General features: G+C 43.6%; 1 protein-coding gene across 1 annotated transcript in view; it reads right to left on the minus strand.

The window, feature by feature from the left end:
• SPRED2 (sprouty related EVH1 domain containing 2) overlaps nucleotides 1–25,553 on the minus strand; it is a 52,091-nt gene that overhangs the window by 9,549 nt on the left and 16,989 nt on the right. Inside the window, exons 2-4 of the mRNA XM_044454455.1 lie at nucleotides 12,878–13,055; nucleotides 10,601–10,769; nucleotides 9,286–9,350 (exon numbers count right to left, since the gene is read on the minus strand). Of these exons, the coding sequence (XP_044310390.1) occupies nucleotides 9,286–9,350; nucleotides 10,601–10,769; nucleotides 12,878–13,055 (412 nt within the window). The remainder of the gene's footprint in view (nucleotides 1–9,285; nucleotides 9,351–10,600; nucleotides 10,770–12,877; nucleotides 13,056–25,553) is intronic.

Raw genomic sequence — 25,553 nt, forward strand, 5'->3', positions numbered from 1 at the left:
GAGATGAAAGTCCACCTCCCTTTCCAATGAAGCTTTTACCCCAGAGCAAAGGTACGTGTCCTCCTCCAGAGGTTTTTTGACTGCAAGTCTCATCGGTCCCAGCTAGCATAGCCAATGGTGGGGTAACGAGAACTGCAGTCCATCAACACCCAGAGGGCCACATGTTGCCCACCACTGCTGGACTTTATCCTCCCTCCTCTGGCAGAGGAAACAAACGCTGATCTGCATGGCTCCACCAAGTGCAGCTCTGAATAGGATGGTATTAGAAGGTCTCACTCCTTATTCAGATGTCCAGATTTTCCTACCCTCCAACCTTCCTGAGCTTCCCCTACACTCGGACATGCTGGTAAGTAAAACCTCTTTTACAAACAAAATGTTTGGGGGAGAAAATAATAGAGGTGGGACAGAAAAGAAGGAGATGTAAGCTTGGTTGCTTGCAGGAAAAATCGAGCGTACCACTCTCTCTCATTGCTTTGCATGTTTTAACCATGTGGCTGGAACATACTTGACACCCATCTGGGAGACAAAAGCAGGCCAAAGGTTTCATGAAAGAGTCAGTGGGAAGAGATCTGGTTTCTTAATTTTGTTGTGGGGAGGGAGACTGGGCATGTTTTTGCATTTTACATTATTTATGCTGAGTATGCAGAGAAAGGGCGCTCGATTTTGTTAGCAGGATCCAAATGTCAAGATAAATCTTACCCACAGGCTATCTATGGGACCAAACAATTATGCCTATATAAAGTAACTGGGAAAACCATCACAGCAGGTATGCCTGTGGCTAACTTAGCTAAACATACCACTGACTAATCAAAAGCCACATATAGTAAGGCAGGAAGATGTTCCCTTAATCAAATTTCAATTATGCGAGACCTCACAACCCAGTACTTGATGTTACAGAAATACTTCACAAGCAGAGGAGACTATGAATGGGACAGGGAAAGAAGTGGACACTCTCACACAGGTGGTGGGATGGCAGTGGCTTTACTGAGCAATGAGTAGGGCAACGCACCCATATACCTTGGAAGGTGTCCAGCAGCCCCAACCTCTATGCCATGGGTCCAGCTGGCTTTGTGCCACTTCTTCAGCTTCTACTGTCCACACTTTTCCTAAGTTTCTTGTTTCCTCCATCCTCTACCCTGTGGTCTCTGTGTTTCCACTACTCCCTTCACCTTGTTGTCTCCTCTTCTCATGGCCTTTTTGGCTCCCAACTCTATTTTCTTAGGTTGCCTGTATAGTCTAACAACGGAGGGAGTTCCTGTTGCTCCGTCCCAGCTCCTGCCAACTTTGCAGTTCGAAAGCACGCAAATGCAAGTAGATAAAAAGGTACCACTTCGGTGGGCAGGTAACAGTGTTCCGTGCACTTTGGTGTTTAGTCATGCTGGCCACATGACCACGGAGACTGTCTGTGGGCAAACGCTGGCTCCCTTGGCTAGGAAACGGAGATGACCACTGCCCCCTAGAGTCAGGCATGACTGGACGTAACATCAAGGGGAAACCTTTACCTTTACCTTTATAGTCTAATAAATGTTCATAAATAAATGTTTCAGAAAATAGGTTGTCTGTTCAAGGAACACTCTAAAATTATAATGGATTACAATTCTAAGGCCAGCATTTAAGGTTGTAATGGTTTGATAACTGTAAAATCTTGGTTTCAATTGTGATCTGTTAATTGTCTGCTGAATCAGCAACATGCACATAGAGAAGTGCAAACAGATTGTTAACACAGAGACCCTCAATCCCACGCATGTGACACTAATTCCTAGTACAAGTCCTTTGGGGGAACGGCAATTGGAGGACTAGCTTGGCCCCATGGCACTTCCCTTTCTTCTACATGCAAGAGCCCCAAAAACAAGTAACATGTGAAGAAGGCTACATTCACACCAGCCTATGGAAAATGCACAAGCAGAAATGCCAAGTCAGATTGACACAATTGGTACACTAGTACAAACACAGAGAATAACAGCTTGGTTATGCCATGTACAAACTTTTGTAAACAAAAGCCTTCTACATGAAGAGGTACAGGGGATACTGAGAAATTTGCAGATGACACAAAATTGGGTAGGATAGTTAATATCCTGGAAGATGGAAACAAAGTTCAAAATGATCTTGACAGGCTGGAGCACTGGGCCGAAAGAACAGAATGAAATTCAACAGGGACAAATGCCAATTTCTACACCTAGGAAAAAGAAACTAAATAGATCATTACAAGATGAGAGATATTTGGCTCTCTCAATACTACAGGTAAGAAGGATCTTGGAATTGCTAAAGATCACAGGTTGAATATGAGTCAATGATGTGATGAGGTTGCAAAAAGGGCAATGATATTTTGGGCTGCATTGATAGAAGGATCACTTCCAAATTGTGTGGGGTACTGATTCCCCTCTATTCCGCACTAGTTAGGCCCGATCTTGAGGACTGCGTTCAGTTCTGAATGCTACACTTCAAGAAAGATGCAGACAAACTGTAAAAAGTTCCGAGAAGGGCGACAAAGAGGATTGGAAGCAAAGCCTTATGAGGAATGCTTGAAAGAGCTTGGCATCTTTAGCCACAAGAAAAGAAGACTGAGGGGAGATATGACAGTACTCTTCAAGAACTTGAAAGGCTGATACACAGAGAAAGGCCAGGATTTCTTCTTAATCATCCCAGAATGCACAACATGGAATAAAGGGCTCACATTACAGGAAGCCAGATTCCAGCTAGACATCAGCAAAAAAGTTCCTGACGATGTGAGTGATATGGCAATGGAACCCATTAGCTAGGGAGGTTGCAGGCTCCTGCACACTGGAGGCATTCAAGAGGCAGTTGGACAGCCATCTGTCAGGGATGCTTTAACTGGCGTCCTGCATTGAGTTGGACTTATAGAGCCCTTCTAAACTCTACTATTCTCTGATTCTATAATCAAATGCAAAATATTTTGTGCAATATAATACCTACTTTGGGAAAGCTAACAGGTTCTGTGCTCTGCCTGTTCTCTGCTGAGAACCAAAACTGAAGTGGATCCATCCAATCAAAGGTAAACTGAAATTATTACAGGTATAGCAGGCTCAGCTGCAGTGTTTCTGTACAAAATGCTGTGTGTTATGGTGCTTTCAGATGTCAGCTTGAGCCTTGACAGTGATCTCATTACACGGATCCAAGAGGTCCTTCACAGATGCTCTCTCTGCTATGTTACTATAAGGACCATATTCTTTACCAATTTGGGATTATGCATACACAGAAGGGAACATCCAGCTCTCATCTAGAACTATGTTCTGCTACAGAATGTAGAGCACCAGAATGCATTGCAGCTGCTAAAAAGCCAATGCAATCCCAGGGTGTATTAATACAAGAATGGAGTCCAGGTTTCAGAAGTGATCATTCCACTCAATTCTTCACTGGCCAGGCTACATCTGCAATATTATGTTCTGTGGGTGCCACATTTTAAGGACATTCACAAACTGGAGTGTGTCCAGAGGAAGGTAATCAAAATACTGAAGAGTTTGGAAATCATGAATTATGGAGAAGGACTGAAAATGCTAGAAGAGAGGATTAAAAGGGAAAGATGAAAGTGATCTTCAAATACTTGCTGAACTTCCACAAAAAGATGGAGCACCTGGAGCTTTGTTTTGCTTTTGTTTTGTTGATCCAGAGAACAGGGTGGAAATTGAAGGGAAGTAGATTTTGGCTAAACATAAGAAGAAATGTCTTAACTGTAGGGACTGTTCGATAGAGGAAAAGACTGCCCTGAGAGCTTTCCTTCAGGGTTGCCAGCCATCAATCAGGAATACTTAGTTGCATCCTGCACTGAGCAGGGGGAAAGACAAGTTAATTTCCAAGGTCCCTTCCAATTCTATGCCTCTAAGAGCATATCAAAAGAATGACAGGAAAAAGCAATAAAAAAGGAGAGAAAGCACTATCAGTAGCTTTCCAATAACTTCAACATTGTGGAAAACAGCAAGGGCCTAAATAAAGTCACAAAGAATCCTGCAGAATGTGCCTCATCTGAAGTCTCCAGCATATGAAGAAGACGACAATAAGGCCATGACGATCCTAAAGTACCTCCAGAGTTGCTCTACAAGATCAATTTAAGAATAGCCACAAGCTGTAATGGTGTCTCTCCCATATGAGTGAGGTGAAGCCAGTTGGGAAGTGAATGGAAATGGAATTTTTCTTTTCAGAACATTCCTGGGACGGCGGCAGGGGCAGGGGCACAGGCAGCCAGTGCTGAATGATTGGCAACAGACTTAGGAGGGACCAAAGAAAATACTTCTTCACACAATGCTTCATTTATGGGATTTGCCACCAGAAGATGTAGCTTAATTGGCTCGAAGAGGACCTCAGTCAAGTTCCTGGAGAATAAGGCTACTGGTGGCTACTAGCCATGGTGGCTTAACAGAAACTGCAGGTTTAGAGAGCATGATGCCACTGAATACCCTTGGCAAAGAGCAACTAATGGAAAAGGCTGATTGCTTTCATGCTCTGGTTGTGGGTGTCCCCATAATTCATCTGGCTGGGTACTATTAGAAACTAGTACTGAATGAGATGGGCCTTGGTCTGATCTGGCACATTTCATCTTACATTGTATAGATTTAAGCATGGAATATTCTGGAGCCCTTGCGCACACCTTGGCTCTTCTCCCTATGCTGTCTTACTCACTTACTTATAAAAGGTGTGAGACCACCTTGTCATGGGCACCTATTCCCTAAACAGAAACTGTATGCGAACAGCTAGCGCTGGCGGACTACCCTGGAAAAAGCCTATTAAAGACGGCAATGAACAAAGCAGGAAATCAAGTAACAGAAACCATTTTGTGCTTTCCCCTGTCCACCCTTTTCACATCACTGAATGACAAACGGCGGCTGCGTGCTTCATGCTGCCAAGTCATTAAGCTCCTGACTGGTCCTTGACTCAGAGAGGATCATGTGCTGCAACCAGCAGAGAGGACTCCAGCTCTTGCGGATGCGCATGTCCTATGACTACCCACGTTTGGAGGACGGGTAATGACACTGCTAAGAGGGCAGGAAGATGGAAACATCTACCCATGCTTGGTAGAGCCCAAGGTTTGAGATTACAAACGTGATACTGAATGGTCCATAGACTGAGCCATTTTGCATGATGAGACAAGTCACGCTGACTTTAATAATCCTACAACAGACAGTGGAATATTTGACGGTTGCTTCCCCCTCAAATAATGCCACTTAAGTTCAGATGACACAATAAGCTACACCAAGATGGGTAATTAAGGAAATGATGTCTAACATATGCTGGGATTAAAAGAAGCCACAGTGGCTTAAACAACCATACTGGGAAGAGCTGCCAAGGGATATGCTGAAAGGAATCACAGATCTGTTGTTAACATTTATACCAGACCCCTGTTTTAAAGCTTCACATTTGAAGAAAGATATTTTCCAGTTCTTGGCACTGAGTCTAGATGGCTGCAGAGTAGCCATGGTGGCTTGCTCTGATTGTGTAAAACTGGTCATTATTTTGATGTCTACTGCACCGTACTCTGGACCCCATGCCAAGATCTGAAAAAGGGCTTTCTTTAGCTGTGCTGCTTTAGGAACTGGGGTCTGTTATAGATGTTAAGAACAGATCTGTGTTTGTTCATAGTATTCCTTGGCAGCTATTCCCAGTATAGTTGTGGAGCAAGAATATAATGGTCTAGTGGATAAATGTGCAGAATATTCATGGAGACTGGAGAAGTTCTTTTTTAAAAAAACTTCATACTTAAAATAACAATTGGATAGAGATGCAAAACTTAGTAAATATATGTTTGACACTAGAGTTGCAAAAGTCTATTTTAAAGACCTTTTGTTTTACTGCAGAGCAGAAGTCACTTTTCAAGCAGATACAGCATTAGTTTACAACACTAGTTCTCTTGGTGCATCCACTTTTTTGACTCTTTCCACTCTTTGCACTGTTTTCATGACCTAACATTTTATCCCTTGAGAAGGCAGAGCCTTCCGAAAGGCAAGAAAGGTATACAAGCATCTCTAAATCAGCACCTGCCTATTCATTGACAGCATGATGTTCTGTACTGTCCATTTTTCTTAGCTCCCAGAAATCGATTCCTGGCTGGTCATCTTGGGAGGGTTTTTGCATAAGAATGTTTTGACAAGATTAACTGTTCATTGTCAGATTGCAATAAACCATGCAATGCATCTGCGGCAGTTGCAACCTCATGTCCTGCTCCTCCTTAATAGTTAGTTGCACAGAGTAAGCGGCTGTTGATGACAAGAATGCATGACATCATGACTCAGTGGTCCTGCTCAACAGACTAGTGTTTATCCAAAGGGGAGACATCTGAGTGAAGAAAGTGGATTAATTAAATGGAGGCAAAGCACAGTTTCACATTACTGGCAAGCCAGTACAGGCAAAAGGAGCAACTGGCTTTACTCAGGTTGCCTCTAGAGAAAAGCAAGCATTCAGTATGAAGAGACTGGAGAAATTTATTTTCAAGCATATGGAAAACATTTATGGATCCTAATGAGGCTCTGGAGTTAAGGTAACTTTGCATTCCAGAGCAGAGAAGCCCCCTAAAGGGAAGCTTGATCACTGGAAACACAAAGGGCATAATTCAGCCGCAGTTAAGCTCTTCTAGTTCCTTTGAGGGGGGAGGGCAAAGCACAGCATTAACTTTTCCATGGAATTCAACAGGATGCAAAGGCTGATGTGCTTTAACACTCCTACAAGCAGCAATAGATGAGCCACCCTTTCTATTCTGGGGCTGCCCTAGAAAGATTAGATAGATTAATAGATTATTAAGGCAATGCCAGTGCCGCACACACATTGCCACTTGTTTTCTGTGTACGCTTTGCAGGACAAATGCAATACGGCCATGGACATACATCTGTACAGAAGTACATATGGAGACACTCACATGGCAAGGTTTTGGGCAGCTGCTATAGAAGAGCACAGCTCCCGTCCCCCTTCCTCTTTCCCTCTCCATCACCGAATCCATAAATCATTTCTGGCAGGTAGCTGGGAAGCAGCTGCTAATGATAGTTCTGCTCTGGAGGAGAGGAAGTCACCTTTTAACCCTGCCTGCTGTTGTTTGTCTTATAACTATGACAAGAGAACAGATGAAAACAACATGCCAACTGTCACAGAGGATCTGGTCACAACTGCTACAGGAAACCCATCTCCAATCCACAACAATACTGCTAAACCTTTCAGGTTGAGGATGTTTGTTCCCTTGGTTCCAAAGATTTGACTGGAAATGTTTTTCCCTTTAGCATTTCCGCCAGCTTCTTATGCAGAGAAAAAGAAAGAAGGGAGAGAGAGAGAGAGAAACTCCATGAGAAATAACTGAGATAGATACAGTTCTCTCTTTAAACAGAGAAGTCAAAGAATGTCGTGTCACCATTTCAATTCCATGCTCTTTATTAAAGAAACCCACCCCACAAAGCTGCATCTATTTCCACTATGCCCCTCTTTCTCTTATGTAATAACACACAGATTTTTTCAATCAAGTAATAGCCCAGTTGTGACCAGCTGGTCACACAAAAACTTTCTTGCTCACAGACATGCCATGCCAATGTAAGCATTCAAATTTTGTACATGAAGAAATGAAAAGCAAACATAGAAGAGCAAATTTCTGTTTATGTCAGCCACTTAGCAATACAATGGCTATGATGGTAATTTATATTATAAGCCCTAACTGCCCCCACCCCCAGAACTTACAATTGGCAATTCAACACAAGGTTTTGCCCAGAAAAACAGGCAATAAATCTATTAAAACAGCAGTGAATAAACACAGGGAAAACAACTGTAATTGTTTCATTTGCACATACTTAGTATAGCAGGACACTGGAGGGGTTGTGCCAAATGCTCAACAAATTGTAAGAAAGAACAACTGGGAAGATTCTGCTTTAAGAGAAACTATGCTCTGTGGAAACGTTGAATGGTTCGATGACAGCCTTAGGCCAGGGCATGAATGAGACATGCTTTGCTGGCTGCTTTGAGGTCTGGAGGAAAGATGGGATAAACGTAACATTCAAAGACAAAATGCACATGATCTGCATAAACTTCATTTGGAGCCATTTTCAAAGCACCACAGAAAGCCTAGGTTCAAAGCCCCTAATAATCAATCACTCGTATAAATCATTGTAACAAAAACTGTTCTGGCAGTCACTGAAGCTCAGCCTGGTCACTGTTCCATTTGTGAGACATGAGGAAATGGGCAAGATCATTTGAGCCCTTTGCTATTATGGGTTATTAACTCTGCCAGGACTGAAGTAAAAGGCTGAGTCAAGGAGATGATGAATGCCTCAGTGAAGAACGGCGAGCCCTTGATTTCTCTTAAGGGGGCTGTAATGACTGGAATATCATCAGTACGCTGATTACATCTCTCCTGCTCCCTCTTATTTCCATTTGATCTTAGAGAGGAAGCGGAAGCCCTAAACTGGTATCAGGGAACAATTCTCAATTGAAATCCAGAGATGCTACTGGTTGGAGGACTTGCTGCTTTTGGAATACCTTCAGGGTGGTTTTGATAAGTTGTCCACTCCCTGAAGCAAAAGCTTTAGAGTTGGAAGGGTGGGAAAAGAGAGCACAGATATGGCATCTCCTCCTGGTTACAGATGTTTATGTGAAGGGGTGATCAGTGGTGCCTTTTATGAACTGCATCTGGTTTCCCAGCTGCACCTTTTCCTTGAGAAATCAAATCTGACTTCATTTGGTGAATGTAGCATGCATGAGACTGCACTTAAAGACAGTGCAGAAACATCAGCTGGCTCAGATTTGTTCAGGGGTCAACAAGACATTCCATATTATTCCAGTTTTGCTCCAGCTTTGTTCTCAGGCTCAAGTCACAGTGCTGGCTTTGACCTTAAGTCACAACAGTCTCTCAGGACCTGCTTTTTTCCATATGAAGTCGCTCAAGTTTCTGAGGTCTCTTCAGTAAGAAAAGTATGGTTGGTGGGAATATAGTGTGGTGGTTCAGCTGCAGTGCCTTAAACATAAAAGCCTCCAAGGGAAGTTTGTAAAGCACAACCTCTACCACGACTGTTTTAAATAAGCATGATTTTTGAGCCTGTGCCGATAGATTACATTTTGCTGTTTGCCAGCATATTTTTATATAACTATGACATTGCTGTGCTTCATTTATGGTAAGCATCTTTATTTGGTAAACACGATTTCAAGATTTTGAGTATGATTTTACCAAAATGAGGCAGGAAATGATCACATACAGCTCTGCAAGAGGATCTTCAGAGTCAAACACAGCAGCATCTTTCATAAAAAAAGAAAAAAGAACAAGGCCAGCCAGGGCAGGAAAAGCAATCTATAGTGAGAAGTACTTACCGTAAAGACATCGTCATCTCCAACTTCAGTCTCATTGTGGATTGTTGAGGATGAAGTCGTAGATCCTGGAAAGATAGTTTAAAATGTGTGCCATTCCTCTACATTGCCATCACAATCCAGCAAGGCTATTTACACAGATGAAAGGAGTGCTCAGTACATATGGGGGCTTACTTCCTTTCTGGCACTGCAGCCCATCCCACAGGCCACATTTTAAGCTTGCCCACATTTCAAAAGTCAACTGGTGACAGAAGGGGGCTGCGCACTGGGGGAAAAGCCCAAACAAGGAACCCAGCTGCATGTTTAGACCAGACCAATATGTTCTTCTGGACAATATCCTACACTTCTTGTTTTTACAGAAGCAATTAATAGTATCCAAATATTCTTGATGAGATCCAAAACAGAGCTTTTAAAACGTTAAAGGAAGAGGTAACTCCCCCACCCTCCGCTGAAAATGAATAGTCATCCTTGATAGGTTGGGAAATTGACCAAGAAAGCTGCTTTAAGAATTAGAAATTTAATTTGGATCCCTCCCCCACCCTAGCAGTATGAAGAAAAACTAAAAAAAGAAACAGCAACAAAAAAACACCACAGGCCAGTTCTCAAAAAATTTAATAGCCTCAACTGGGAGTATAACATCTCAAATAACTTCAAGACAAATGACAGTTAAGACAGAAGACACAAAAAGCAGATGAAAAAAGTTTTACACCTTCTTCAAAACTCTATGCAAGTCCATGACCTGGTTTGGACAAGCCACAGTGCCTGTGGCTCCAGATTACATACTTGTGTGGAGTTGTTATGTTATGTGAACTAGACTAGTGTGGGTTAAGTGAGGGTTGTGTTCACATAACCCAGGGGCTGCATATTCAAAATGGTGGCTGCATGCACCATGCATGTGCCACAGCCTCGGTGTGGGTTAAACAATGCATGGTGAACTGTTGTGCCACGCATGAACCCTGAGTGGACTAGCTACTGATGCAAATGTTGCAAGATGTTACCGATGCCTGAAAGCTGAATCACATTCTCCCTAATCAACTGCAAAGACTGAGATTCTGATTTGAGCAGCAGCTTATTCTAGGGAACGAGTAAGACAACTGGAGGTAACCCTCCAGATGTTCTGGCCTACAATTCTCATAAACCCTATGGCCATGCTGGCTGGGGCTTACAGAAGTTGTAGTCCAAAACATCTGGAGGGCAACAACTTGCATACTCCGCAGTGAAAGATGTGTGAAGTTCAATTTTCAAGTTGTGGAAAAAAAGAAGACCCCAGAAGACTACTTGGTAACATAAGTAAGAATTGTTGAATGCTATTCAGTACCTTCCATGAGATCCTCAATGGCTTTCCTCACACCTCTGTCAAATGCTCGTGCATCAGCAGGGCTTAGAAAACTGAGCCCAAATTTTCTATTGTCAACTTTCCAGTGGTGAAATGTAGGATTTGCCTTAGTGTAGACCAAGTCTTTCTTCACGTAGCATTCCAGCACCACCTGGGGTTGAAAGTGCAAGAGTGTAAAATGAGGTGCACAAGTGAAGAGCACGGCCTGTTAATATGATGCACTATTTCCTCTGGCACACTCAACCCCGCCACCCCGAGCCATTTATGCCTGCTCACTTTGCAACTGCTTTTGGGAAGCCTCTCCCCACACAAGAGGTCAGAGAACACAGCCAGTGACTAAAACCAAAATACTTTAAACATTTCCTGCTCACTTGCTAAAGGAACACCACATATTCTTAAAATATAGACTGCGATTTCCTATCTGTTCCACCCAGTGCTTGGCTTCTCTTAGGTGTTCAAATCCCTCTGAAAAATGTATACTGTTCTTCTACACAAATATAAAAAACCAGAGCTACTGCATTCATCAGAGCATGTGGTTTTCTCTTTCTGCATAATAAAATCTAATATATACAGATGCAGCCACATGACCCCACTCCACACCACTGTCTTTTGCTTTCTCCTGTAGCTACAGCCCTTGAATCTTCTTCTCCTCTCAACTGGAGACATGTAGAGAACACATGTTGACCTTGGATGGCATCCAGATCCCCACTCGGAACTATTACTTGGCAAGCTTGGCTTAGCCTAACCCACCTCGAAGGGTTATTTGCAGGATTAAATGGTGTGTGCCCTTGTACGCGGTTCTTCTTTGGGGGAAGGGCAAGACACCAATGCAATAAATAATGTAACCAGGACTGTTTCTGCTTAAGGTGTATGTTTAGGTTTAAATCCTGTGGGCCAGAGTAGGGGAAGCTAATTCCGGTACTCTCACTGGTCATGCATTCAGCAAGCTGTGGTCCAGGGAGCACTCTCGTTCACAATTCAACCCTCAGAAGGTCAGGTTGTATAACGAGGCTGGCAGTAAGCAGTTCAGGCTTATGGAGCATGTGTGTCTGGATATAGCCAGGTCACATGCATGAACAGAAAACTTATTCTCTAAGTGCTGGTCCTTATAGGACCAGAACAGCATCCTATATGCAGGAGGAGGAGTTCATGAATAAGACTGGTACCCCAAGGACATACAAAGGAAAAAGAAAAACAAAAGAAGAAAGCAGCGAGGTATGTGTATCTTTCACGGCTGCAGAACTCTTGAACATCTATGGGAGAAAAAGTCCTGACTCTTTGCTAGGAGGGGGTTGGAACAGAGGGATTTTTTGGGGGGGAGGCGGCATGGCTCACTGGCCGGGTGTCTAACCAGAAGAGCTCCACACTGTCACAGTGGCAGAGGATGTGCTTTGCATGCTGAAGCTTGAAGAGTTGACCCCAGCCATCTCCAGGCAGGGCTGGAAAAGAACCCTGCTTGAAAACCTGGAGAGCCACTGATGGACACCCCTGGGCTAGAGGCACAGATGGTTCAACTTAGTGTAGGCCAGCTTCCTATATTCACTTGTAGCACTCAAATCCCAGACATCACCAATAAAGTCTGGACCTATAACATCTCTGAACCATGGTCCCTTCAGCATACCGTACATTCACCTAAATCTGGTGGGATCAGGCTCACAGACCATCAGCTGGCCATCTCAGGATTATCCCTGGTTGGGGTAAACCTGTGGGTAGAATCTTCCCTGGCAGGTAGTTGGGTTTTTTAAGCTCCTAATTAAAAGAAAACACCCTCCTCCCCATTTCCCAGTTCAGTTTGTGCAGAAAAGCAGGAACTCTTGGTCCATAAACCCCTATAGCAAGGAGCGAAGTGTCAATCTGCAAGACAAATCGCCCTTGCCATTTTGCTCCCCCAGCCACCACCTCAAACAGAAGGAGGCATAAATAATTCATTGCCATTTTAAAAGCTTGAATTACTCAGTGCAACGTGACTGGCTTTGTCGATTCTTTATACTTCAATCTGCTAAGCTGCAGAATTTTCGAGGGAAAACAGGTCTGTTTCATTTCAAGTAAAGTGTTAACGATAAAAAAGGAGATTTTAAACATTAATGCACAGCTGCTATTTTGGAGAGACAATAGATAATGTTCCTAGGAACTGAGGGGAAGGGGTTTTGCAAAAACAGCCATGCATGGTCTTGTGTTAAGAAAGTGTGTTGCTGTTGCTGCTGCACATTTGCAGGTGTGGAACGAAGTAAGAGTGGGTAGGGAATTAGGTTAAATTACCAGTTTGTCTTTCTGCCGTTCTCCATGGATCAAAAACCCACTTCTTCCATTGCCCTCTGGGCACATGACCTTGCAGACACCAACTCTACTAACACCGCCTCCTTCTTGGGGTAACCATCCTCCACTGGAGTCATCTCGGGTCATAACCACAGCTTTGACTCTCACAATATAGCTGTCACTGTAACAGATTACAAGAACAAGAGATCATTAGATCAGCTTCTATATTTCACATATTTCTGTATCTACTGATCAAAACCTACATTAACATCAGCCAGATTCTGCATATGAAGATACTAACACAGCAAGCTTTGCCTGCTGCCACAGCAAAGCTACGATGCACCAAGACCCTCTACATGTTCCGGTATTAAACTATTTAATTGAGATGCTTGAACGGATGCTCTCAGTGAACACAGGAGTAACCCAAATCCTGCATTTTAATATCACAAACATTTCAGTTTGCACTACTCCCTGCATGTGGAGCATGGCTAAGAGAGGCACTCCCACTGAATACTAATTAATCAGCTTTGGAATCTTCCTGAAGGAGCTGCACGCATGTGCACACAGCCCATACGTGTGATGCACAGAGATCACAACGCAGAACTCAAACTGATTTTCATAGATTTGTGTGCGCATGCTAGAAATTTACAGCTCTGAGTGCTCCATGTTCAAGTCAGTTTTGAAACAAAATAGTTGACTTTTGAAGATTACATGGAGGATAGTCGGTCCTTGTTCAAAAAAGTTGATGGCACAAAAAGTCTGTTTGTCTAAGCTGCTACAGAACTCTCCTTACACAGAATTTTTGCATTGGGGTTGGTGGCCATTGAAAAAAATGTGGTGGTTGTGTGGATTATGAAGGACAGGTGTCCAAGCAGCCTTTCACCATTAAGTCTAGAACTAAGGCAAAGATCACAGGCCCTAATTCCGCTTCTACTCGCCAATTAATTCTGGAGCAATCCTCACTGCTGTAGCCTTTGTGTCACATTGTAGCAAATCAATCAGGAAGGAAGCATGGCCCATTACCCTCCATACCCCTTTCTTTCAAGACCAGCCAATTATGGTGGTGCCCCAAAGCAATCCTGTCTTTTCTCTCTCCACCAAACTGAAGGAGAAGAGCCAATTACAAGCCCTCATTTCAAACATACTGGAAAGCTGGGCTTCAGATCCTGTGATTTGAGTGCTGTAAACTCCCTGCAGACATGCACCCAGTGCTCTTGTGACTTTGGCCACTTGGTATTTTGAGAATTTCCAGCTGATCCAGCAAACAGGGGAACTATCTATCTATCTATCTATCTATCTATCTATCTATCTAGAATACTTATATGCCACCCCGTTCGCAAAAGCCTCAGGGCGGCTTCCAATACAAATAAATAGCTATACAAATACATAAAAAACTGGAAACATCCCAGTTTAGATGTTTAAATGTTTAGTTTAAATGTGGAGTGGTCAACATTTAGAGACCACTCCTTTCTCAATTGCTTGAATTCAACTAATATTCAGCAACTGCACCCAGGTATATATAGCTGTTGGTACTATGTGGAAAACAGCAATTTCCCCCCACATGTAGCAGACATGTTGTGGAGCACACTGAAAAGTGATTGCTGAAACAGCACTGTCCTTTACCTATTTTAAGATAGCAATAGAACCTCTTTCTTTGACTTTTTAATTTTGTACCAGATATAATCCCCAGAAAGAAATATGAGGAAGTATTAAATGCAGTGATCTTTGCTAAACAGGTTTGCGCTCATTACTGAAAAGAGATACCGTTTATACAATATGGCTTGGGGAAACTATGGAATATGCTTTTATTAGTTAAACTGTCAGTGATCCACAAACCCTCAAAAGCAGTTGAATGCATTATTTATTTATTATTTATTTATTTAGAGTTTTTGTATGCCGTCCCCTTGCTATATAGTCTCGGGATGGCTCACATGAATAAATAAATATAAAACAAATACAGTTAAAACCTGGAAACACCCCGACTGCCCAATTAAAACCTATAAATACTAAATGTTGTTAAAATATTGTATGAATAAAAATGTCTTAGCCTAGCGCTGAAAAACAAATAACGACGGTGCCAGGCGGACCTCCACAGAGCACATTCCACAGATGGGGCGCCACCGCAGAGAAAGCCCTCCTCTGGGTACTTTGCTTCCTAATGTCTCTCCCGGAGGAGGGCATCTGCTGCCGATCTCAAGGGGCGGGAGGGCAAATATGGAAGCAGGCGTTCCTTTAGGTATCCAGGTCCCAAGCCATTAAGGGCTTTATAGGTGATAACCAACACCTTGAATTGAGCCCAGACTCCGATGGGAAGCCAGTGAAGCTGGTAGAGGACTGGGGTTATATGAGAATAACGCCCAGTCCCTGTCAACAACCTGGAAGCTCTATTTTGCACCATCTGAAGTGTCTGAACTGTCTTCAACGTCAGCCCCACGTAGAGCGAGTTACAGAAATCCAACCGGGAAGTGACCAATGCATGTGTCACTGTCGCCAGGCAATTGTTCTCCAGGTAGGGTCGCAGCTGATGGATTAGCCAAAGCTGATGGAAAGTGCTCCTCGCCACCGCCATCACTTGAGCTTCCAAAGACAGCTCCGGGTCGAGGAGCACTCCCAAGCTGCAGACCCTGTCCTTTAGAGGGAGTGCAACCCCATTCAGGACAAGATCCAAGTCACCTACCCAGGGGCTTGAACCTCCCACCAGCAGGACCTCCATCTTGTCTGGATTGAGCTTCAGTTTATTGGCCCTCATCCAGCCCATTAACTCGCCAGGCACCAGTTCAGTACAGCCACTGCCTCACCTGGATCGGTTGAAAAAGAGACTTAGAGCTGGGTATCATCAGCGTACTGATGATTCTGCAGCTCACACCTCTGGATGACCTCTCCCAGTGGTTTCATGTAAATGTTAAATAGCAAGGGGGACAGAATGGACTCTTGTGGTACTCCATGGCATAACTGCCATGGCGCAGAGGTAAAGTCCCCCCGCACCACCTTCTGGAATCGGCCATCGAGGTAGGAGAGGAACCACTGCCAAGCAGTGTCTCCTAGTCCCAGCCCCCTTAGCCTATCCAGAAGGATACCATGGTCGACAATACCGAAAGCTGCTGAGAGGTCCAGGAGAACCAACAGGGACGCACTCCCCGTCTCTCTCCCTGCACAGGTCATCATACAGGGCAACCAAGGCACATTCAGTACCATACCCGGGTCTGAAGCTGGACTGAAATGGGTCCAGATAATCAGTCTCATCCAAGAGAGCTTGGGGTTGTCCCGCCACCACCCGTTCCAACACCTTGCCCAAAAACAGGATGTTGGCCACTGGTGTATAATTGGTGGCCAACTCTGGATCCAGGGACACCTTCTTTAGGACCGGCCTGACCACCGCCTCCTTTAGAGGGGCAGGCACCCAGCTGTCCCTCAGAGAGGCGTTGATGACCTCCAGGATCCAGGCACCAATCCCGTGTTTGGCTTTGGAGAGTAGCCACGATGGGCAAGGGTCCAGTAAACAGGTGGTGATACATACTTGTCCAAGCACCTTGTCCACATCATCAGGCCACAATAACTGAAACTCATCCAACAATATGTGACCAGATGGTAATATTGGCACCTCCCCTGAGGAATCTGAGTCACTAGTGGAGTCCAGCTCGTGACGAATCTGAGCGACTTTCTCCTTGAAGTGTTGGGCAAAGTCGTCACAGCAGGTTATCAAGGGTGGTACAGGATCTTTCTTAGGGCCTGGATATACCAGCCCCTGCATCACCCGAAAAAGTTCCGCTGGACAGCACTGTGAGGAGGCAATGGAAGTGGAGAAGAATTTCTTCTTCACCGCCCTCACTGCCACAGCATAAGCTTGATAATGAGCTCTTAAGTGTGTTCAGTCAGATTCATCCTGAGATTTCCTCCACCTACACTCTAGCCATCCCCCAAACTGCTTCATCACACATAATTCAGGTGTATACCAAGGGGATGAACGGGCTCTGCCCAGCAGGAGAGGATGCTTAGGAGAGATCGTGTCAATAGCTCTGGCCATTCCACAGTTCAACCAGAGCATCAACAGGAGCGCCAGCTTTATCAACCGGAAATTCCCCCAGAGCTTTCAGGAATCCATCCGGCTCCGAGGGCAGACCAACACAATAGGGTCCACACCCTTACAGAGGGGAAGTCTGCCATGGAGCTCGAACCTCAAGAGGAAGTGGTCTGACCATGACAGGGGAGTCAGACACAAATTCCTCACCCTCAGTTCACCCTCTTCGTGCCCCGTCGAGAAAACCATGTCCAGTGTGTGTCCACGTTCATGGGTCGGGCCAATGACATGTTGAGACAGCCCCATGGCCGTCATGGAGGCCATGAAGTCCTGAGCCACCCTGGTCAGAACAGTCTTGGCATGGAGAATGAAGTCCCCCAGGACCAGCATCCTGGGAGTCTTCAACACCAGGTCCGAGATGATCTCTGTCAGCTCAGGCAGGGAGTCTGATGGGCAGAAGGGTGCATGGTACACCAGCAGAATCCCCAGTCTGTCTCAGTCGCCCAGCGCCAGGTAGAGGCACTCTAGACCCGGTCTCAAGAGGACAGGAAGCCCCACAAGGGAAAGAGAAGCTCGATGAATTAAAGCGACACCCCTCTCCTCCCCCCACCCCCGGGCATGGCTGGTGCTGAACCAGATACCTGGGCGGACACAGTTGAGAGAGGGATACGTCCCACCCTTTCATTTCATATTAATGAAATATGAAGGTCAGTCATCATTTTTATAAAGAACTCTTTGTCACTGGGTCATGACAATTTGAATGGTTAAACCCTATACAGAGAGGAACATTCTGCCTTTTGCTTAAAACGTCTCTTCTGGAAACTTGTGTGAGCTCAGGCAAATTTCACAAACCACCAACTCTTCTCCCTCGAAAGAGAAGTTACTTCCTATTCTATTCTCAACAAGCTCTATTGGAGTGTTTAGTACAATTACTGCTACAACTATCTATCTGTCTCTTTTCACTACAAAAAGCAGCCTTGAAATAAGTTACATAAAGAAATAGAGGCCATAAAAGGTAGAACCCCCAATATAAATAATAATCAGCACAATATACATGCAATAAATGTCATAAAAGCATAATCAAAAAACAATATAATACAAAAAGTGTTCACCCACAATACTCAAAATTTCTCCCCACAGCCTAGAATGAACACCACAAAAGCATTGACAACAGTTTGGCCGTAGGCTCCTGAGAAAATAAATATGTTTTTGCTTCTTATTGTAGAAATCACCACAGAACCTCAACACTGAAGATCAAATGAAAACCTCAGCCCTTGGAGGCTGCAAGGGCCCTGGACTTCTGGTATTACGTAAGCATACTGTGTGAACAACTGAAATGTTTTAACCTGTCACAGATGTGTTGATTGTGAAGGGTTTGAGCTTGGCCTACTGCATATTTGAATGGTGGGAGAAAACTCCTTTTGTCAGATAAATGGTCTACAAGGTTTTCTAGGAGATTCACAAAGCCATTGCTTTGTCGAGCTCTGTAACAGCTCAGATCTCCTGGCAATGCTGGCTTTATTTCTTGAAATGCAGCACATGGCCATTGCACAGATGAGAGGGAGTCCACCTTGATGCTGTCCTGAAGTGATTGTTTCCAGTGATAGGGACTGCTCCATGTATCCGCTCCCCACAGCACAAGTATCAAGATCATAAATGCCCTTAAAGGTGTTACTTTATTAGCCCGCAAGGCAAATAACTCTGTTCTTTCAGCATTGTTTCATTTCTGCAGGCTGCCCTTACTTGGGCTAGTTGGCTGGTTAAGTTCAATGAATATGTGAGGTGCCCACAGAAGCTGAGAAAATGCATCTCTCCAGACTACTAAGCTGTCTGACAAATTGGCAGCACTTTCCATCACTGTGTTTCAAGTGATCCAGAACGAGGACAAGACTAATCAGTCATTTGTTCTAACAGCAACACGGGTGGACCCATGCCAATCACCAGGAAAGCAAATCGGGCCTCAAACTCAGCAGCATACTTTGTAGAACACTCTATCAAAAATTCATGTTATATGAAAACCCCCAATTGTGTGGATGCCCATGTCAACTCCCATCAAGAACATTCTCTCTTCACAGTGTGGCCCATGAAGCATGGGAGCTAGAGTGGTGGACGAGGAACCAGGAGATCTGAGCTGCAGTTCCCACTCAGCTATAAAGCTTACTAGGTGACTTTGGGCCAGTCACATACCTCAGTCCAACACACCCCACAGGGCTGTTTTTGGGAGGATAAAGTGGAGCTACAGAATCCTTGGGTCTTTCACAAGAGGAAAAAAAGGCAGGATAAAAATCCAGTGTAACAACAGCAGCGGCAATAGCATTTATACTTCTATATTATTTCATAGTATAAGGTGAATATAGTCTCAGCTAAAGGAAAGCTTGTATAAATGCTAGATAGCAATCTGTCAAACGGTTGCAAAGTAAATGGGCATTTATATTTGATTCTGGGAGCTTCAGCAAGCATAGTTAATACTAAGACGATTCCCTTTATGCTAGAATCACTCATATGTCTCAAGACCTGATAAAAAAGTAAAAGTCAAATCAGAGTAACACATTTCCTTACAAATCTATAAGATGAAATGTAGCACAATAAACTGTGTGTCTGCTCCATAAATATGCATTCCCTGATTGATGGGGCCTATGCTTTATTGTTAGAATTTGATTTTAAATATTGTAATGAAGTTTGATTGTAATTTCTTCTTTTATTATTCACCACTTAGGAACCCTGTTGGATGTATAATAATATTAAAATCAAAAGTACAGACATAAACAACCAAGACAAAGTTAAACTTCTTACAAAAACATTTTTAATAGCTAGCTTACTAAATACAGTATGTTATTCCCTCACCAAATACTCCTGAGCAGCCTTAACAGACATGGAAAGAAGAGGAGATGTCCTCTTAAGGATCCATAGCTGGATGAAGAATATGAAGCAGAAATGAACACTAACTTCTCCCAGTGGAGGCATGTAAACTCTGGGTTGTCATGAGGATCTGTACTAGGATCTGCATTATGTTTGCTGATGACCTCTAATTATTTAGGGTGGTTAAAAGAAGAGCTCCAACAGAAGGGGTTCTGAAGAGCTCCAACAGAATGTTTTTAAATAGAGTGAATAGGAATAAAAACAAGAAATGCATTTTATGTAAGCATGTGCAAAATGATGCGTGTTGCAGCAAAAAAACAAAAACAAAATCAACTCTACACGCACCCTGAAGGGAGCTGAAGTAGTGGGGACAGACCAAAAAAGAGATCTTGGGGTTGTGGTGGACAGTTCAGTGGAAATGTCAACCCAGTGTGTGGTTGCTGTGAAAGGGAAATTCCATGTTAGGAATAATTAGGAAAGGAACAGAAAGTAACAGAAAATGATATGCCAGTATCATACTGCCTTTATACAAATGCATGGTGCGGCCGCTCTTAGAAGATGGTATAGAAAAGGGCAACTGAAATTATTGGGGAGCTAGAGCAACTCCCCTATGAGGACAGGTTGCAGCATTCAAGAAGGTTTAGTTTAGATAAAAAGCAAATAAGGGGAGATACGACAGAGGTGTGCATCATAATGCATGATGTAGAGAAAAAGTGGACAAGGAAACATTTACTCTTGACCTCATAATACCAGAACCTGGAATCATCCCATAAAGCTGATCGGTGGGTACGAGACTCAGGAGGGATAAAAGGAAGTACTTCTTCACATGGAACATATAAAATGATGGGATTCACTTCCCCAAGATGTAATGATGGCCACCAATTTAAATGGCCTTTAAAATGGCCTAAAGTCATGGAGAAGGCGGCTATCAATGGGTACTAGTCCTAATGGCTGTGTGTTACCTTCAATAACAGAGGCCGTATGCCTATATACACCAGCTGCTAGGAGCATGGGCAAGAGGGTGCTGGGGCACTCATGTCCTGCTTGTGGGGGACCTGTGGGCATTGCTCGGACTAGGCAGAACAGAGTGGCTCTTCTTTAAGTCCTTATGATCTTATTTATCTCACTTTGAAACAGATAATTTATTGAATGGGCCATCAAGCTTTGAAATATTTGAAATAGTTCTAATTAATACTGATTTTATACAGCATTTGTTATTGACCTGAAATAGATTCCAAATAACTTCAGTATCCTTTGTAAAAAGGATTTTTAAAATATTTCCACTGCTGCAATCCTACTCTGTCTCAAAATATAGCTATTTTCCATTTATTTTTTGAAATACATGGAAATCTAACACACTTTTTAGTACATTTCCCTTAGGTATGTTCTTTATTTTTTCCTTGGCAGTCATCAGACTTTGGACAAGTAACAGGATATTAATGTAATATATTAAACTACCTGTCCTTACTAATACCTATATTAAAAGCACTCCCATCCTTCAATTTTTCATTATGCTTCTCCCCCCTTTTTTTTTTACAAAGAAGCAAAGAAAATAAAAGACAAATGTTTGGGGGATCAAATATAATTTGAAAAGAATAAGTCTAAGCTTTTCTGACATGAATAAACTGTAGCTGAAATCCTAATTGCATCTTAAAATCCTGTATAGTATGCTGAGGGTACTTGAGAGACTTTACATACCTAAATTTCCTTAGAATAGTTGTTCGAATCAGTAGGCTCCTATATTACAGATGCAGGACTGAGAAAGCGAGGCCTACCTAAAATGGTGCAATCTATACATATGTACAGAGAAGCAAGTCCTATGAAGTTCAGTGGGGCTTAATTCCAGGTATGTGGGTATAGGACTGCTCCTAAAGTTGAATTAATGTGGTGTTAATGAATCCATGGAAGATCACAGTCCCAAATTTTCAACAAGGCTTGAGCCCAGAAGTGCAATGAAACCTGTTCACATATACTTTGAGTTAAGTCCCACTTAGTGCAATGGGTATATAGGACTTCATAAAGATGGGTCAATGATTTGTTTATGTAGTCAATCCAGTTTAATGTTTTAAGTGAGATATTACTTTCACTGGTCTTACACTGGAAGAAAAAACAAACTGATTAAATCCTGAGAACAGTTTAGCCTAAAACTTAATTAAGGGAGAGGCTAACCTGATACAGGAAGCACATTGCTTGTGCTGACTTAGGTGCAGTGTGAGAATATTTTGAGTGCCACTTCCTTTCATTTGCCTTTCCCTTCAATGCTAAAAAAAGAAAATGAAAAAAGAAAAGAGTGTGTCATGAGGCTATAACAGATTTAACAACTTGATAGGCTTAACAGATTTATTGTGACTAGTGTTAAGAGGGCAAGGACCCATGAAATATATCCACAATTGGAAGGTAAATGCATACACCACTACAGGGAAGATGAATTAAACTGCATCATATGCCCAAAACCAGTTAAGAATTTTGAAACCCAGACTGACTGACCAACCAAATGGGAAGAACATTAAAAAGAATCAGGCCTTCACCACCACCCCAACAACAAACCAGCCTTGAAAACACTGAGTCACAGTGTTCCAAAGTGTCCTCAAATAAAGCCAATATTTGTTTGCCACCTGAAGACATCCAGCAAGAAAGCAGATTTTTTTAAAAAAAAAATATATATATGTGAACAGCCAGGCCAAAAGACCACAATATATAAGAGGTCAATTTGTGATGTTTCTAGGCAAAGTTCAATTGCATACAAGATAGATACAGTGGAGATTTGTATCACAAGAAGCGCTATGCTATGTCAGAGCAAAGGCTTACTGTTCCAGCATTCTGTGCCTTACAGTGGCCCAGCGAATGGCTCTGGAAGCTCACACACAGGGCACAAGAGAGGGAGTATTTTTCTGTTCAGGGTCTCCCAGCTACTAGCAATGGGAAGCTTCACAGGACAATCCCAGCTTGTAGTACTGAAAAGAAAGAAAAAAGCTTCTTCCCACCCACTGTTTCCATACATGCATGTTCTTCTGCCTTTCTATCATTTGCCAAGTCTCAAAACTTAAAAGCTCCAAATGTTTTATTCTTTCCTCAAAGGGAAGTTACGCCAGCTCCTTGATCAACTGCAAAAGCTGTTCCACCAATTTTCCTTCTATCTGCACTTTGCTCTTAACTGAATCCTAAAAGAAATGGAATCAATCATCGTAATAAATTCTAGCAACAATTTCATGCTGTAATCACCCTTAAAGTCGTTGTTGAATAACAGTGACAATTACGTAAGCAACAGAGTGTCCTGGGATACTGATATGTTCTCCCATTTATCCTGAGTTTTTAAAAATGGCGAATGCATATTGAATTAATCTTCACTCAAGACTGCCCATTTGCCCTACGTAGAGCCAGTGTGGTGCAGTGGTTAAGAGTATGGGACAGGGACTCAGGCGACCTGGGTACTAGTCCCTGCTCTGCCATGGAGCCAACTGGGTGACTTTCAGCCAGTCAGACTCTCAGCCCAACCTGTCTCACAGGGCTGTTGTTGTGGGGATAAGCTTGAGCGCGGCTGGAAGAGAACAATGAACAATGCAAGAGAAGGGCAGGATATAAATCTAATTAATAAACAAACAGATGCCAGATGATGATGTCACATAAAAGCAGATAAAATGAACTTGTGCTGATAGGCTTGTTGTTACTGGCTATCAGAATAGGGTTCTCTGATTTGCTGGGGGGTCTGCATGACTGCTGGTGGTCTCTTGGTGCTGCTGGACAGCCATTTCAGCTTAGAGGTTGCCTGTAAGTGAGGGCAGTCCTCCCAACCAAGGCCTCTGGAAGTAGCTATCCTGTATAATGTGGGTTGCAGATCTCTCATGTAATGATCATGATATTATTAAGTGATCTCAGCTTGGAACTCTTGTTACTTTTTAAAGCTTCCTCTCATGCTGCTGCTGCTGCTGTTGTCAACATCATCATTGTGAGTTTAATCAATGTCTTAGTAACCCTGCTTTTTTATCATTTAGTTTTACCCCTCCTTTAATGGGTCTTAGTGTTTTAGGAATGCCTGTTGCACATATTTCAGGAGCAAATCCTTGTCTGAAGAACTGGAGTCAACATGGCCATAATGGGCTGCAGGGCCAGAGGATGGAGTCCATATAACCAGTCACAACTGCTGGTATAGTAGAAGTGGACAGTACACAAAATCAGCAGGTTCGCCTGGTTGTGCATTTTGGGTGACTGGCAGAAAATCCCTTGACATGGCTGAGACATATCTGTGCAGATTTGCTTCTTCATGTCTGTAAAAAAATTCCTTCACGTCCGTAAAAAAATTTCTTCACCATATATACTTCTGTCTGGTATTTCACAGAAGGCTCTGAAGACAGAATAGCAGCCTGCAAAAAATGTGACTTTGAAGAACTGGCATGAACCAATCACAATACATATCAAAGGATAAGAAAGGGCAGCCCTTCCCTTTGTCAGATCCGTTGATTATGCCACAGAACTGTCTGAGGCTGTGGATGGCTCCCATTCTGTATGGCTCAGATCACATGGCAAGTGAAGCTACCTGCAGACCTTTAACCTGGCCATGCCAACAAAGGCAGTGTTAAACAATGACCCTGTGCCCCCTCTGATACTGCAACTACCAGAAGGGGGCTGTGCATCCCAAAAGCACAAATGGTGAAAGCATTTGGCAGAGCCAGTGAGGATGTGCTGTGAGTTCCTCAGTGAGTTCCGCTGACAAGGCTGGGCTAGAGAGGAGGAGCTCTTCCTGAACAAGCCAGGGAGTTCCTGCAGCAGAGCTCAAGCTCATGGGAGACCTCTCTGGAAGGAGGATTTGATTTCCTGGCACACCTCTCACCTCTGAAGCAAACAGAGGGGAACTTCCAGCAGGGATGTCTCACCTCAAGGCCCCAACACCACAATCAATCTTGTTGCAAGCCATGGGGTGGCCTGACTCTCCTCCCTCCACCACAGATTGGCAGAATACCACAGTAAGCAACCAGGTGGGACACACAAAGTCTTCAGTGGGATGTCCACCTTGCCACCAGAACCCCTTTCCAGCCAGGATGCACTCTTGAAGAAGAAGCTACATGAGTAAGGAGCAAGGATCTGCTTGTGAGGATGAAGGCTCAGCAGCTGATCTAGGCAAGAGGGTGGATAGTTCCCATAGCTATGCTGACAACAACAACTAACAGGGAGCAGGAAAGGCCAACTGTTATTTATTAAAAACATTTATATACTGTCTAATATTCCAGTGAATCTCAAGATCCTTACAAAAACAATAATAAACAACTACAATGATTAAGGTCTCGAACAACTCTCCTACAAAACTATTTGGGCCCACATATTTAGAAAAAGGATGCAAAATCCAGAGAGGAGGAGAAGAAAGTCCCTTCCCCTGCTTTCAGTACTACAAGCACAGGCCATCGCATAAAGCAGGGATCCTCAAACTGTTTCTAAAGGGGGCCAGTGGACAGGTGCCAGCGGTGGGTGCGGGCTGGTGACGAGGCAGGGATGGGGTGCCCGAGGCGAGGAGCCAGCTTGCTTGCAAGGAGATTGAGTCCAAAACAACCTCCTCGCGAGCAAGCAACCGCTGGGCACCCACACAGCTCGGCGCTGGCTTGCTTGCGAGGAGATCATTTTCTCCGATTGAGTCCACAACGATCTTCCCACAAGCAAGCTGCTGCTGGGCACACACAGTGAGGTGTCGGCTTGCTCATGAGGAGATTGTTTTCCCCGAGCTAGTCCAAAACGACCTCCTCGCAAGCAAGCCGCACACGCCCTGCGAGTGCAAAACCCATGGGGTGGGCCGGTTAAATGGGCATGGCAGGC

This window comes from Varanus komodoensis, unplaced genomic scaffold, assembly GCF_004798865.1.
Source record: "Varanus komodoensis strain SLA01 unplaced genomic scaffold, ASM479886v1 scaffold7_3, whole genome shotgun sequence".
NCBI lineage: Eukaryota > Metazoa > Chordata > Lepidosauria > Squamata > Varanidae > Varanus > Varanus komodoensis.